General features: G+C 36.2%; 1 protein-coding gene across 2 annotated transcripts in view; it reads right to left on the reverse strand.

Moving 5' to 3' along the window:
• Positions 1–326: 326 nt before the first annotated feature.
• Positions 327–15,940, reverse strand: part of LOC150102885 (uncharacterized) — a 269,877-nt gene continuing 254,263 nt past the window's right edge. Inside the window, exon 7 of one of the 2 annotated variants that reach the window (XM_090397856.1) lies at positions 327–1,013. In XM_090397856.1, the coding sequence (XP_090253982.1) occupies positions 889–1,013 (125 nt within the window). In that variant the 3' untranslated portion in view covers positions 327–888. Of the gene's footprint in view, positions 1,017–15,940 lie in introns of both variants that reach the window. The other variant, XM_090397855.1, reaches the window with a different exon arrangement.

Below are 15,940 nucleotides of genomic sequence, written 5' to 3' on the forward strand. Positions count from 1 at the left end.
TGCGCCCCATACAAAATAATCCATGGGGTTAAGGTCTGGGGAGTTTGGAGGCCAAACATTTGGACTGGTGAAGTCGTAGAAATTTTCAGACAACCATTTTTGACTTTTCCCAGAGGTGTGGCAAGGGGCCGAATCCTGCTGCCATACATACGGCCTACCATTGGCTACCCTTGTTATCCAGGGCTTGACTACAGTTAGCAACTCCACGAACAAAGCCCGAATTCCAATGCCAGGGTTCTTCAACACCTGTTCCTGCAGATTTGCGAGGAATTCTGCTGTACGAACGCAATCAGATCGTCTGCTAGGGATCTTTCTTCTTGCTACATCCTCGTAGTCACCATTGCAAGTCTCTAGTTCATGCCTGATTGTTTTTACTGTATTCAGGGAGCATTGGGAAGCAGTCGTAATATCCTTATTTTGATGGCGGGCACGAATCATCATGATACAAGTTATTCTCTTGCATGATTCAGGTGGGTTCCAGCTATCCATCCTTTCTGACATCTTGTATATGAATGAAGAAGGGTCCAAACTTTTAAATGAAGAGAAGTGTGTGTTAATACATGTAACTTACGGAAAAATATAATTAATTATAAATATGTCAAATTTATCCCGAACACCCTGTATATACCTGATAGCTAAATTACCACTTCTGCATCTATCAGTAACAAAAATATTAAGATTTTTTACATCAGGCATCAAAATTCATACACTTTGCAAAAAATGTATTATATAATATTAAACTTCTTAGTAAATCAGACAATTTTAAACAATTACATCAACAGTAATATAAAAGAAATACTTTACTCTGTAGTGAAAAAATAGAAACTCATTAATTTAATGCTGACAATAAATTTAACAAACATTAAGTATTTTTACAGTATGTAGTTATTAAAACCAATTCTTTTTGTGTTTTACTTGTTTTTTCCCTTCAGTAACATTATTTTCTTTTTGCTTCTTTTTCATTTTCTTCTTTGTTTTATATTTGTCTTTGCCTGTTTTTGTTTGACCGATTTCTGCTGCAAGGGAATTATGAGTAATTAAAGTGTAAACAAGGAATATTATTTTGCATAAATATATATATATATATAAAAGATTAAAATTTAACTGACTAGAACCCGAGAAAGTATAACAAAAATCTTTAATAAATCACGACTAGTTTCGTCGGTATTCCGACTTCTTCAGGTGAGCAAGAAATAATATAAGACTTGTAAAAAAACATGGACTTTCTAGCTTAATAAAAAGAAACAGAATAGTAACAGTCATATTTGAATAGGTGACTGCGTGCTACTGTTGGCATGAGTAGAATGTGTGTGACAGCTAATTTTAGAGCGCCAGTATTGGATTACTGCGCTATGTGAATCAGGCAAATTGTAGCTTAGATTGTTGTTCAAATGTGAAGGGTCCAGAACTATTTCTTTTGATTCTATAACACGTCTTTCAAATTCATCCTTACATATATATAAATTGGTTGTGCAGTCCCAATCAACTTGGTGTTGCCGTTCTTCGAAGTTAGAGTTTTCGGAGAAGAGCACATGATTGGAAAGGGCGCTCACTCATGTTCTACTGTAGGAGATGTCACGTCTATGTTTTCCTCAAGACGAAGTGAAACAGATTTATCTGTCTGGCCAAAATAAGGTTGACCACAGTCGCACATAACTTTATAAACACCAGGAAAATGCAGTTGGTTGTGTTTTGGTCAACTCAGAAAAGAACAAAGTTTTTGCAGAGTAGTATAGTCGGGCTTTATGATGAATTTCTTCATAATCCTAGATAGTTTTGGGGTAAGAGAGCTGATAAATGGTAACTGTATATGAGTGATAGGGTTGGATTCATCTTCTTGTCGAGGCTGTTGGCGTGGTCTCAAACGTTTAGTGATGTTACGAGATGAATATCCATTATTTAAGGTATTTTTCAGGAAGTTAAGCTCTGTTTGTAGGTCTTCTTCTGTGGAAGTGAGACATCTTGCTCAATGGGAAAGGGTGGAGATGATGCCCAGTTTCTGAGAAGGGAAGTGATGAAAAGAGCCATGCAAATATCTATCAGTGTGGGTGGTTTTTCGAAAAATTGAAAATTTAAGACAGTCAGGTGATCTACTGATCTTTAGATCTAAGAAGGGGAGAACGCTGTTAATCTCTAGTTCTGAAGTGAATTTAATGTTCTGATGTTGATTATTTAAATGGTTTAGGAAGTTTTGAAGTTCCTCCAAACCATTTTCCCAGATAAGGAAGATGTCATCAATGTAGCGTAACCACAGTTTAGGGTTTAAAGTAGCTACAGAAATAGCTCTCTTTTCAAAATCTTCTAAAAAAATGTTAGCTAAGACTGGGGATAGAGGGCTGCCCATAGCTAACCCACTAACAGCATTAGCAGGTTAGCTATGGGCAGCCTATCAAACAAGAAATAGTGTTGGGTTGGAGCCAATCTCTTTGTCTGATTTACTGGTGTTAATTCTAAATCAAATTTTGGAATATTTATTTGTTATTCAGCTGCACCACCAAAATTCTAGGATAAGAGAAATATCTCCCTCTGAAGAATAAAACACCCAGTATGATACACTGCTCCTTACTTCCCAATTAGTCTCTAAGTCAAAAATTTCAAATATTCTCTACTTTGCAGTCATGGCAATATCTCCCTTAAGACACATAGTTTTGTATTTATGAGTAGTGCATTGAAATTAAAAATCGGGCAAGTTACTTTTGTTTGACAAGAAAACAATTTATTCATTACTAAGAATTACAAAAATGACACAAATTGATCTGATGTATCTCTAACATGTAAGCTATGTCTAACAACTCAATAAAAGTTTAAAATATCATTCTCAGAATCATCTGAATTTCATCGGCATTATTTGTCTAGAATTTTTTCCCTCTTTTCTGAAACTCGCATATATTCAGACCTACTATCCATAAGAAAATTTTCTACCTTAACGATTTACTACAAATTTAAGTGCAATTAGATTCCCATTATAATTCATCTAAGCTTTCTCTTACATTTAGTAAATTAAATCAAATGTTGGCTAAAGGTCTAAAGTTCTGTAATCTTTAACTTTAAAACGATTCCGTTAACTGAAATCACTGTCACAGTCTATAGTTCTCTCAGGTAAAATAATGGAAAGTTCTTACTTTTTAGGAAGTCAGACCCTCTAAAGCTGATTTCCTTGTAGTTTCCGTTACTGTACATGGACATCCCTTTTGTAGATTAGTTTAACTACTTCTTCAGTATTTGTGGACAACTTGACTGCTATGGCTTTGAACATCGGCATTTGGTTCCTCCTAATTCGACTCGCCTTCGATGTATCGTTCTTCTGTGCTTTGCATCATGAGTACAGATCTCCGAATAAGGTAACTATTCATCGCTTACGACTCCAACGAAACTTACTGTCGTTAACGATCATCCCGAATTTGCGGCTTACCTTAACCTTAAAACCGGCACAAGTCCGATTTCTCTCATCGAAGCTCCATGTGACTTGCTGCTCTGCAGATAGAACATCACTCCGGACTGGAACTCGATCTCCCAGGAAGTGACTACTTAAAACAAAAAAAACTTGCGACTCTGATCAAAAAGCCCCAAACTCGACTCAGCAACTCCTTTTATAAGACGTCATCGTCCACTCAGTACCTTAATTTTCTGCACCCGACACCCACGTCTATCGGTGCAATTAGATGGGACTCCCGTGTAATATCGCACTGCACATGTTCAGTAGCCTCAGGTCAGGACTTAATCTTCTTAATCCTGTCTGGAATTTTTTTGTTTACTATGGCATATTTAGACACAATATAATCTCCTTTGTTTTTACACAAAAACTTTTGAAATCAAAGAAAAAACATTATTTTAATTTCAATTACACTAAGTTTTCTTATTAATTTACAAGTATTTCTGTGAGACTTAATATACTTGTAAAATCTGAATAAAAGGTATTTTAATATAAAAATTCCTTTTAGTCAAATTTTAACAAAGGTTTCCTCTTCGAAAAAAAAAAAATTCTTTTAACTCCATTCCTGCACATTTTCTGGAAAGAATTTTGACCACAAAAGTTTTTTCTAATCTTCTTAATCCTGTCTGGAATTTTTTTTGTTTACTATGGCATATTTAGACACAATATAATCATCTTTGTTCTTACACAAAAACTCCCATGCTCTGCTCCCATTTTTAGACTTATTTTCTTTGTAATTTCAAAACTAATAATTCACTTAATACTTTTCTGAGCCTGAAAGGAAAACATAAGAAGTGGGCATAAATAAACTGTCGCTTAGATTGTACATTTACTTCGCATCTTCTGTTCCTGTTCCATCTTGAATTGTTAAAGGAACTTCTAGATCAGTGGGTCCCAAAGTGGGTGGTACCGCCCCCTGGTGGGCGCCAAGAGGCAAGCAGACAGCAGGGGCGCTGAAGGTGTGCTGCAAAATGCTGAAATGTGCAATAATCAATTGTGGCTGTTTGATTATTATTATTATTGTTATTTTCCATGTTGTTGTTTTCCAAGACATTTTTCGAGTTTTTTGTTGGTAATTTCTGAAGTGGTCCTTTTTTACCTTAATAGTATTGAGTGTGTTATAATGTATTTTCCCATATTCTTATTTACTGAACAAAAATGTGAAGCGTTTAGCTATGTAAGTGTTGTGTCACAGCTTGGCAAATTATAGGTTCTGTTATATTGTGAGGATATAAAGATAAAGATTATTATTTATAAAAACTGCTTTCAAATATGTATGTACGCTTATTTCTGCATGTTCCAGAATAGAAATGGCAGATGCAGATACGTCAAAGAAGAAATGTAGGCAGTATAGCTTTGAATACCTAAAATATGGATGGATACCAGCACCAACAAACCAGCAGCTGCCATGAAGCCTTCCAGAATAATTGAACATTTGAAGAAGGTACATCCTGACAAGGCAAGTAGATCAAGGATTTACTTTCGTTGGAAGTTCCAGATTAGATAATAAATCCATTTTCCGATATTGAGGTAGTGGGAACCATGGAGGAAGAACTAACTGAGCTGCAAAATGACTTTGAGCTGATGCCAAAATTTAAGAAATCTTATGAAGAGTTCTGGTTGTAGAAAGAGATCTCTGCTCTTTCTGCAAAGAGATTTCAAAGCCGAATAGAGAAACTACAAGATTCATGCCGAATATAGAAACTATAAAAGTTTCGGTGGATCCAAGGGTAAACAAACCTTTCATGACAGGAGCAACTCATAGTAAAGATCGAGTAAGCTCTGATCACTATCCTTAGTATTTCCCATAATATAAAACACATCGCCTAGCAGACATGTATGATGTTATGCATGTCCACTAGGAGATGTGTTTTACATTATGGGAAATACTAAGGATTGTGATCAGTATTACTCCACTTTTACTACGAGTTGCTCCTGTCATGAAAGGTTTGCTTATGCTTGGATCCGCCGAAACTTTTATAGTTTCTATATTCGGTATGAAACTTTTGTAGTTTCACTGAAACTCTTGTAGTTTTTCTATTCGGCTTTGAAATAATGTTGGATTCGATATCCACTTAATTTGAATAAGACTCCAGATAACTCAACGTGGAGATTTAAGACTACTGCTAAGTTATATTAAACCAGACATAGGAAAACTATGTCCCCATGAAGTCCCATTAAGGATTTTCAAAATATTCATGTCAATAGCTGCTATTGAATAGCCTTATAATACAATGTTTTATTAGATTTTAATGTAAAGTTGCTATTAAAGTTAAATGTTTTTTTTTGGATTTAAAATAAATTTAAATTATAAATTAATATTTGTTTTTGAAATGTTATTACCGTTCCTTGTGGGTTGTGTGAATTGCTTTTCTGAATGTAGGGTGGGTTCGGGTAAGACACGGGGGCACTGACGATGAGGTTATGGATTCGAGGGGGCGGTGGCCTGAAAAAGTTTGGGAACCACTGCTCTAGATCTTTCAAATCTCTCAATTAAATTCACAGCGATTGTTCTCTGACTACTTTCCACTAATTTATTTTCCTCTACTACTTTGACGCTTGATATGAGGTAAGTCTCAGTTTGGCTGTTGTCTTCGGATGTTGAAGTTAATGAAGAACCAGTCTGGTTATCTATACATTCTTCATTATCCCTCTTAGACTGTACACTTTTATGTGATGTTAGTCTCATTTTTCATTCTGCCTTGATGTGATTCCCTAACTTTCTTTCCATTATTATTTCTCCCTTTACCTGACCGTTTTCTTCCCATAAAGAATTTCATTACGAGAGAAGTCGCATGAGAATTTGTACTTCTCTAGAAAATTTATTCCCAAGATGATTTGTGCACTTGGGCGAGATGTCTTAGGGAGGACCAACAAATCTTGCCAAACACTCATGTTAAATTCAGGTAAGTACAATTTCACTCTAACCTTCTTTGTTACATGTATCTCTGATGTTGAGATTCCTGATAATCTAATCACTCTCTTTAGTTTAGAAATACCTCGCCATACACTGGATTTTATTTCTTGAAGATAATCTTCAGTAATTACTGAGGCCCAGGAACCAGTATCTAGCAATTACAATAACATCCCTGTATATTCCCTTTGATTATAATCAAAGGGAATATACAGGGATGAAATCTTTTTAACTGCCTGATTCTAACTCAAAACTTGCTCACTTTAATTCACTATATTGATTAATTCATTGTGTGAATTAACTCCTGTCGGCTTCTAAACTGACTTTCTGGGGCCGTTTCTTTCTTCGAGCTCTGAAGAAAGTTATTTGTTAATGCTGCACCAGTCAGAACTCTAGGCTAGAAATTCTTATCCGAAAAAACTTTCCCAGAATTCAAGTAATACTTTATATAGATTAAGTAGTTAGGTAGATTGAGTTCTCAGTATACAGTCATGGCCTTGACAATCTTAAATTCCCCTTCTTTCATCTAAACTTAGGTTCGATAATTTCGTGAGTGGTAAAATTCAATCTCTTACTCAGACAAACTCAGGTATATGTGGGAAAACATATTTATTATTTATCTAAGACATTGCAATTTAAACAACACATATAATCAAGCAAATCAAGGTTAATACTAAAATACAAGTAAAGCAGGGTAATAATAATCAAACAGATAGGCTATTCAAACACACTTATGAGAATCTCATGTTCATCTATATTACAAACATGGATGTCGGTATTAAACTAGATTACTGTTACTAACGACCCATACACATTAAACTTTGCCTATACAACTTATGAACGTAGACTATCAGTCCAATTCGACTAACATACACAGGAAACTGTCTCAAAATCTCTCTCTCTTTCTTCTTTTCTAAACTCTGTCCATTTTACACCTTTGTCACCAATAGATAACACATAAAAAGGAGATTTGTACATTACCACCTTGTTAGATGATTTCTCAATCCTTCCGTCTGTTCTTTGTTATAGATTATCCCTCTATACAATGGAATGCTGCCACGTGGGAGTCACATGCTTGTCCCGAATTCGCCACTTGTTTCTTCTAGGCTTACGAACTTTTCGCGTCGCCGCTTCTAACACGATTTACCTTCAAAGGAATCCTTTGGTGCTTTCTCATCAGTTAGATCCACACCGATGGTCTAAAACTCAAAAACTGCCATCATCTCGTGCTATAATTTCTTCGACTTGTGTCGTTCAGCAATGGGAAACACGCTGCTGCTTTGTGTTCACATGTCTTTTCGGATATCAGGCATGCTGATCCGCTCTGGAACTTCGAACAGGAGACCCATGGGGGGAGGGCACACGCGACCAGGGAACACCACAGGAACCAGAAGAAAAAAGGTAAAAAGAAGCAAAAAGTCCCCTCTCAACGATGTGAATATGTTTTAAACCCCATTCTAATGCCCTCTTTCTGCACTCCAAACTTGTCTATGAACGTACTGCTTTCCCATTTGCTGTCACCGAGTGACGTCACCTCCTTGTTGTACGCGCATTGCTTTTTTCGGGGAACGCGAATTTCTTGCGCCTTCCACGAATGCCTATTCATCGCTCGTTACGTCATCTTTGATGGTCAAACTGCAACCTTTGAACTTTCGTTCACACAATGATACACAATTTTATACATGGTATATTTTAACATTGATGTTTTTGACAAATTAAGATTCCATCTATTTTAGACAAATAACCTTAACATAGTACAATTTAATATTTATTTCTTACTTCGATTTCATTTTAATTTTTAAGATTCAACCTCTTCTTTTATATTTTAATTCCTTTTTAAGCAAAGTTAATATCTGCATCTTCACATATTATGTCTGTTTTGCCAAGAGTACAAGTGTGCTTTTGCTTGATATTGTTCTCTTGTTAAATCTCGAATGGAGCAGTTCTATTCTTGATAGAGCCATCATTCAAGATCTAACACCCTGCACACTCTCTTAAAATGCAAGACAATATCCCTTCCAATCCCACAGCTGTATTTGCATTCAGATTCTGTAACATCCTAAGTACCTCCAATTCATCAACCTCTGTTCTCACATCAGTCCCTGTCACTTCTGTCATAACAATATCTTCACTTGGAAGATACACCGCTTCAAAATGGTCACTCAGTAGCTTAACAATTTTGTCTGCCTCTTATCTCTCTATCCATTAAAGTTTTCCTTCCATAGTCATTCTTCCTACTACCTGTCACAAAATGAAAAAACCCTGGTATTTCCTTTTGTCTGCTTGGCTAATTTCTTCTCAATCTGATTTTGCCCTCCTTACAATGCTGGTTACCTTTGTTGTCTGATCCTTGAATATCAGTAGTTGTGATCAGAAATGTTGGAAAAATTAGTTAGGAATAGAATACAGGATTGGGTTGATGGATATAAGCTAGGGTTTGTGAAAGAGGTTATTGTTTTAGCATCTGCTTACATTTTATGATATGGTGACAAATGCATTGGATAAGGGAGATTTATATACAGTGATTTTCTTGGAGTTTGCAAAGGAACTTGTTAGATTACCACATGACAGATTAGTGTATAAGCTGCAGAAGATGGGATTAGATAACAGATTTGTTGAAAGATAGTATCAAGTTGCATATGATGGCGCATTGTCTCATAAAAGGAAGGTGACCACTGGCATGCCTCAGTTCATGTGGATTGACTGAGGATCTTCAATGTTTGCTGATGATAGATAAGTACAGAGAATTATCAGGAGTATTGCTGATGTTAATTCTCTACTGGAAGATATGAACAGACTTTTAGCTTGGACAGATGAGTGGGGTCATAGTTTTAATATTAATAAATGCAAGGTGTTACACTTTGGAATACAGAGATATAAGACTATGTACTGTATTGGTAGAGCTGTATTTCAGGAGGTGAATGAGATTTAGGATGATGGTGGACAGTGGACTGAGGTTCTAAAGTTCTGAGGGCACATTGTAAGTGTTGCAAAGACTACACATCATAATGCTTTTGTAATATTTTTATCTTAAATCTGTCTATCGATTTCTTCATATATCTATCTATTTTTTAATATTTTTGGTTATGTTTCTGTTACTGCGCCTTTATATTTCTATACTGTTTTCTACTCCTCTGTAAAATCTCTGTTTCCTTTTATCTGTCTATTTCTTTAGACTTTCTTCTATATTCTCATTCGTTACCTTTATTATTCTTTATCCTTTTCCGTTACCATTCTATATAGTCAGTTAATCTTAATTCCTTCTCTCCACTTTCAGTATATTAAACTTATACTTGAGATTTCTAGAAATTTATTTGATTATTCCAGACTGCATCACTAAAAATCTCTAATTGGCATAAGAAATTAATTATACCCCCAGTAAAGCACCTCTATACAGTTAATTACAGTCGTGGCTAACTCCTAACTTAAAATTCACACCAAGATTTAATTTCTTTCCCGCTTACAGGATCGTTTTATTTGGGAACAGTGCAGTTGCTAAAAAGCACTTCTTATAAATAAAACAAACATGTTTATTCACACTTAGACAATAATACAATGTATACACTTAAATGATGTTACTATCATTACTATCATTATCTCTCAAGGTTAAGCATCAAGATTAAAAATCATATAAAACAACTCTTAGGCAAGTTATAAACATCAAAGATGTAAATCATCAAACAATTAATTCTGTATATCAAATAACTATCATTTTCTCTCAAAGCTAAGCATCAAAATTTTAAACATCACATAGAACAACTCTCAGGCATGTTATACGCATCAAATACATAAATCATCAAACAATTAATTCTGTATATCAAATAACTATCAGCCCATTTACAATCTAGGAATTATCATGCTTTGACAAGTAAAAATCTCCAATTCTAACTTTCACAAAAAAGAATGTAACACTCACTTAGCAATCAACCTTTCACACCATTACAATTCAAAATTCTATAATTTTCTTATCAGCTCTTTTAAACCATTTCAATGTAATACAACACAAGCTTAAACTTTCATTAACATCTTTTCAATTATTCTAAAAGCAGATTTACTTCATACGAATTAGTTTTCAATCTATTACATCTTTCAATCCTATGAATTCAGTCTATCCGAAACAGTCCTTCACATCATAAATTAAGAGAAAGTTTTCGACAAAAAAATTCAACTCACATTAATTCTTTCATAGGCACAATAGCACTTTAATCATATCTTCTCTTTGGGCTTATTCTGGATCCCCCCTCTATTGTTACGGCTTGCTTTATCGCTTCAGATGCATCATGAACACTGTGTTCTCTTCTGGAATTACTCACAGGGCTGGAGCGCGATCTTTCGGCGTAGTAGGCACTCGGATGTAGGGTCATCTTGGTCCTGGGCTGCTCTACAAGGTTTTGTCTGATTACCCTCCATGACTTCATCCGGGATCGTATGTAGTCCATTCCTGACCTTTTTATTTCACTTCTCTGGACCTTGCGCGAAGTTTCTTAGATCCCAAATATTTCCGTGCAAACTTTGAACTAAGGTCTGAGATCCCTGTACCTATCATGTGCTAACTCCTTTCCTTCTAGAAAGTTCTGACTTCTATCTCCCTGAAGTGTAGTTTAATCCCTTTTTCAGCATAGCGTAACAGCTATGCTGAAAAAGCATAGCTGTTATGATGTATACCGCCCCCTCTGCTATCAACCTTGACTGCGGTGTCGGACTGCTTTGGTTACAATGGGTTTCCATTCTACCCTATACCAAGTGATACATCAAATATACTTCTGAACTCTAAGGTAATTGCCCCTAAACTTCTATTTTGAGATACTTGTTTACTTTATTTTAGCATGTTTAATTCCTTGGGGTTTCTACAGATGGGCATTTTGTATTACTTATGTAGGTAATTCTAACATTTTTCTGCTCTCTAAGGGATTTTCTTTTGAAATACACACTCGTATATTTTCTATCTACAGTATCATGTAAATTTTTCTGGGCTGATATTATTATTTACATCTATTATATACAAGTTTAAAATTCTTTGAATTTCAGATGTGACGCCTGTAAAATCGATGCAATTAAACATTGTAAGAATTATGATGTTGCATCGAATTTTACACTTTTATGATAAATAGTACAATGACATGTAGGGATAAGGAAGTGGTGGTGCTTCTGCTAAAGTTTTGGTTAGACCACATGTGGACGTACTCAAATTTAGTCACCTAGTTTTCAATGCAATGTGGAAACATTAGAGAGGATCCTAAGATGAATGATCAAAGTGATATCTGGACTCTAGAGTATTGGTTATGGAAGAGCATTGGAGGGAGTAGGGATTGAAGAGGAGGAAGAGAGGAGTATGATGGACCTTCAAGTTTGTTCAGGGATTCTACAGAAGGAATTATAAAAATAGTGAATGTTAAGATGAGAAGAACAAGAGGCCATTCCTGGAAGTTGCATAAAGAAGGGTGTGATCAGTAAATTTTTTATGTGAAGTTGTTGATGAGTATTGACTCCATGGAGGGTTACTGAAATAATAATAGTCGTTCATTCATCTTCAAGGCACACCTTTCCTAATTGGGGTTGTGGGGGCAGCAGCTGCAAGAGGAACTTCCAATGGTCATGATCCTCTGCCACCAAGCTCAGGTGTTCTGGTGGGATTCCCAAACGTGTCCACCCAAGGTTTTGGATATAATCTATCCAGCAAGTTCTTGGCGTCCCCCCCCCCCCCCCGGTTTGGCAAGGAGAGCCTCTCTTGTGGCATTCTGACCAGGTGCCTGTATTAACGTAACTGTGATCTCTCAACACAGAGAAGCAGTGGTTGAGTATTGAGGGTTTCCCGAATTGCAGAGCTGACTCTGTCGAGTCTTGTCAGCCCCGCAACCCCTCGAAGGAAACTCATTTCAGCCGCTTGGATTCATGTCCGCATTCTTTCAGTCATTACCCAATTCTCATGACCATAGGTGAGGATGGGGACATAGATTGTATTGAAGACAGCCAGCTTTGCCTTAACTCCTGCTTCAATACTACTGAATGGCCAAGCTCCCGCAAAATTGCGCTTGCTGAGCCAATTCGAGTATCTAGCTCTATGTCCCACTTTACATCACTCGTGAATATGGACTCAAAGAGGTCATCTGTGGAAGAGCTAAGCAGGCCTAGGTCATCTGCAAAAAGCAGACATCCAATGCTACATCTTCCAATTCTGACACACTCACTGCCTCAACTGTGCCTATCAATTCAGTCCATAAATAATAATAATAGTAATAAATATATATATATATATATAAATTAAAGATGCCAAGAAATTATATACTTGGTTTAATCCTTTATCCAAGTGTAAGCAAACAAGTTTGCACCTGAACTATTTTCAGGACTGGGACAACTCATATTAAAAAGCTAATGACTTCACATCACTTGTTTTAGTATCCCATAATGCAAAGCACATCTCCTTGCAGACATGTATAATGCTATACGTTATGGAAAAGGTCACTACCTAGACTGGCTTCAACCTTGCTTGAGGGTCAGTGGAAGCCAGACCCATAGGTGACACTAAGTTTGAAGTATTACAGAAGTCATATTTTCATATACGAGTAGCCAAACTCTGGATTAGAGAATGTTGTTGGAAGCTTTCCCACTTGGTTATACTATAAATTAAAGATACCAAGAAATTATATACTTGGTTTAATTTTTTATCCAAGTGTAAGCAAACAAGTCTGCGCCTGAACTATTTTCAGGACTGGGGCATCTCGTATAAAAAAACTAATGACTACATATCGCTTGCCTTAGTATCCCATAATGCATAGCACTATACAAATCTGCAAGGAGATGTGTTTTACATTATGGGATACTAAGGCAAGTGATGTGAAGTCATTAGCTTTTTTATACGAGTTGCCCCAGTCCCGAAAATAGTTGAGGCACAAACTTGTTTGCTTACACTTAAGGGATAAAGGATTAAACCAAGCATATAATTTCTTGGTATCTTTAATTTATAGTATAACCAAGTGGAAAAACTTGAACAAATATATATATATAGAGTTTTGTGTAAAACATGCATATACATATTAAAAATAATTTTAAGAATATTAGTGAGACTTTAAAGACAGCATTTCTCAGAATTTTGAAAATTTAAACTATCATCATGATTTAAAGAATTTGATCGCAAAGAGCTTTATATAATGTTTTTCGAATCTAGTCTCTGATATTTGAAAGAACTAAGTGTGAAAAATTTAAGTTGTTCTAATTGAAAGGATTCTGTGGCCAATAGAAACTCCATGTTCTGATTCTTGTATGTCTACACCACTACTCATCTGCTTTAAAAAAAAAAAAGGAAAGACTGTAGGAATATGGAACCTGATCTTGGAGGCTTAATGGAGTGAAACAGTGCTGAGAAAGAATTGAAAATACTAGTTAATTCTTCCATTATTTCATCTGTCACAAGTGTGATATTGGAGGACAATATCAGACTTGTGACACACAAAAAAGAACTTCAGCCTTTTGTCCATGTGTTGCCTAAATAGGTGGGACACCCTCTGTGGACACATGTTGGTGGTCTTGGATGTAAACTGGATTTAAACATTTTTAGAACCTGCAGCTGCAGGTTCTAAAAATGGTCTTTCTCTTCTGAATTTGCTGCAATTGAGCATGATCCTGGAAAAAGATGAAGAGGTAGACTGTCAATAAGATGGATGGACGGTGCATCTGGAATGACTGATCTTCAGAGAGTTGAAGCCTTCAGAAAAGCATACAACAGGACTACCTCGCATGGACTGGTGTGGCACATCACCAAGCAACTGAGTGACCATACAACATCTGATGTACAATGAATAGATGGATGGAGGGCATTTCTTATTGTATCAATTCACCTAGATCTTCATCTTCCTCCTGCCATCTAAGCAAAAGTCACTTGTTTTGTTAATCTTTCCTCTTCCATTCTGTTTAACTGACCTACCACCTGAGATTAGCTCTGCTCACCCACCACTGAATGCTAACAATATCAAGTTCCTTCCTAATGTTCTCATTTTTCATACAATCCATCTGTTCACTCCCCTAGCTGTTCTCAGAACTCTCATATCTGTGGTGTTTAGATTTTGATCAGCTGTTCTATTTCTAACCCAGCTCTCAAGTTTGAACACTGTCTTTGAAAGGCAAATCATTGTGTAGGTCTGCACAGAAGACAAATAAACAGTAGATTTCTCAAAAATGGTACGGTGCCATGAATGTATTATGTATATGTGGAAAGATGTCATGGATATTTATGTAGAGAGATTGAATAAGAGAAAAGAATGAGTGCAGATATGTAGGAAATATGATATTCTGATGAACCATGAGACTTGCTTAAATATGAGTTGAAATAGTTTGAATATGAGTAGCGAACAAAGCCTCGTAACTGAAACAGCAGTTAAGATTGTGCAGAAAAGATAGCAAGAAAAAAAGTCGATAAAGCAGGTGATAATTTATACAATGTTAAAAATACAGAGTGCAATTAATGGTAAGTGAGGTTGATAGTGAACAAGCGTGTATGACTAGTGATAATATAGTGAGAGTGAATGATAGTGAAAAAGGATGCAAGATTTGAAAGCTGCGTTGAACAGTTGCAGAATGAAATGAAGAGAATTGAGAATTTCTATGGAACAGTGAAGAAGATGAAAACAAATGATGTCGGTATGAAAAAGGTAACCTAAGACTCGTGAGTGGCAATGAATGGTGATTTGATTATTAGAGGTGGGGTAAATGAGAAGATGCACAAGGATTGTTTTCCTGGAGGTAAAATGAACAGAATGATTAAGGCATTGGATATAAGGAGTAAGTGAGCAAAGGAGTAAGAACAAATGACTCGACCGGGAACAAGGAGAATGTAAGATTGGATATCAGGAAGTAGTTGGATAAAAGGTTTTAGGAAGACTCAGTCTCACCAAAACCATCAGTAGCAGTCTCTCCAAATGACTTTGGAGAGACTGCTGCTGGAATGCAGGGAATGAATCTCAGCAATTAAGAAGCAATGTGAAAGAGTGGGAGAGTAAGGAAGGAGAGACTGAAGTAGTGCTTATGAATGAAGAATTGAGTAGCATGAGTGTAAGACATACAGGGAGACTCAGGGAACATAGAATAATAAAGGTTGATGTCCCAAGAGGATGACCTGGGATGTAAGGGGAAACAGTTGGATTTGAAGAAGGTTCTGGTATGAGTAAGAAGAAATGGCTCGAGGGAAGTATGGAGAAGTCACATCTAACAAGTTGTATCAGTAAAACTGGTTTATGGATCCAGGAATGAGCTGTTATGTTTGTATATGAATGCTACGAGTATTAGAAACCAGGGAAATGAAATCACTAAATGAGGATGACATCCTGACAGGAAAGAGATGGAAGGGTATGATGTATTTTGAAAGGGTAAAAAAAGGGAGATGAGTGCTATTGATGACAGAAAAAGAGTTACGTTCATACAGGGTAGAGATGTACGAGGGATATAGTGGTAATGGTTTTGAGGCAGTATAGCATGAGATACAGGTGCACATAATGAAATACTTTGTTGGATGTTGCTATAGACATGTGGAGGGTATTGACCAGAAAATTTATAGCAAATTAGCCAAGGGAATGGGAAAGGATGATCATTACGGGTGATTT

This window comes from Typopeltis vanoorti, chromosome 9, assembly GCF_054136105.1.
Source record: "Typopeltis vanoorti isolate ZY-2024b chromosome 9, IOZ_Tvanoo_1.0, whole genome shotgun sequence".
NCBI classification, from domain to species: Eukaryota; Metazoa; Arthropoda; class Arachnida; order Uropygi; family Thelyphonidae; genus Typopeltis; species Typopeltis vanoorti.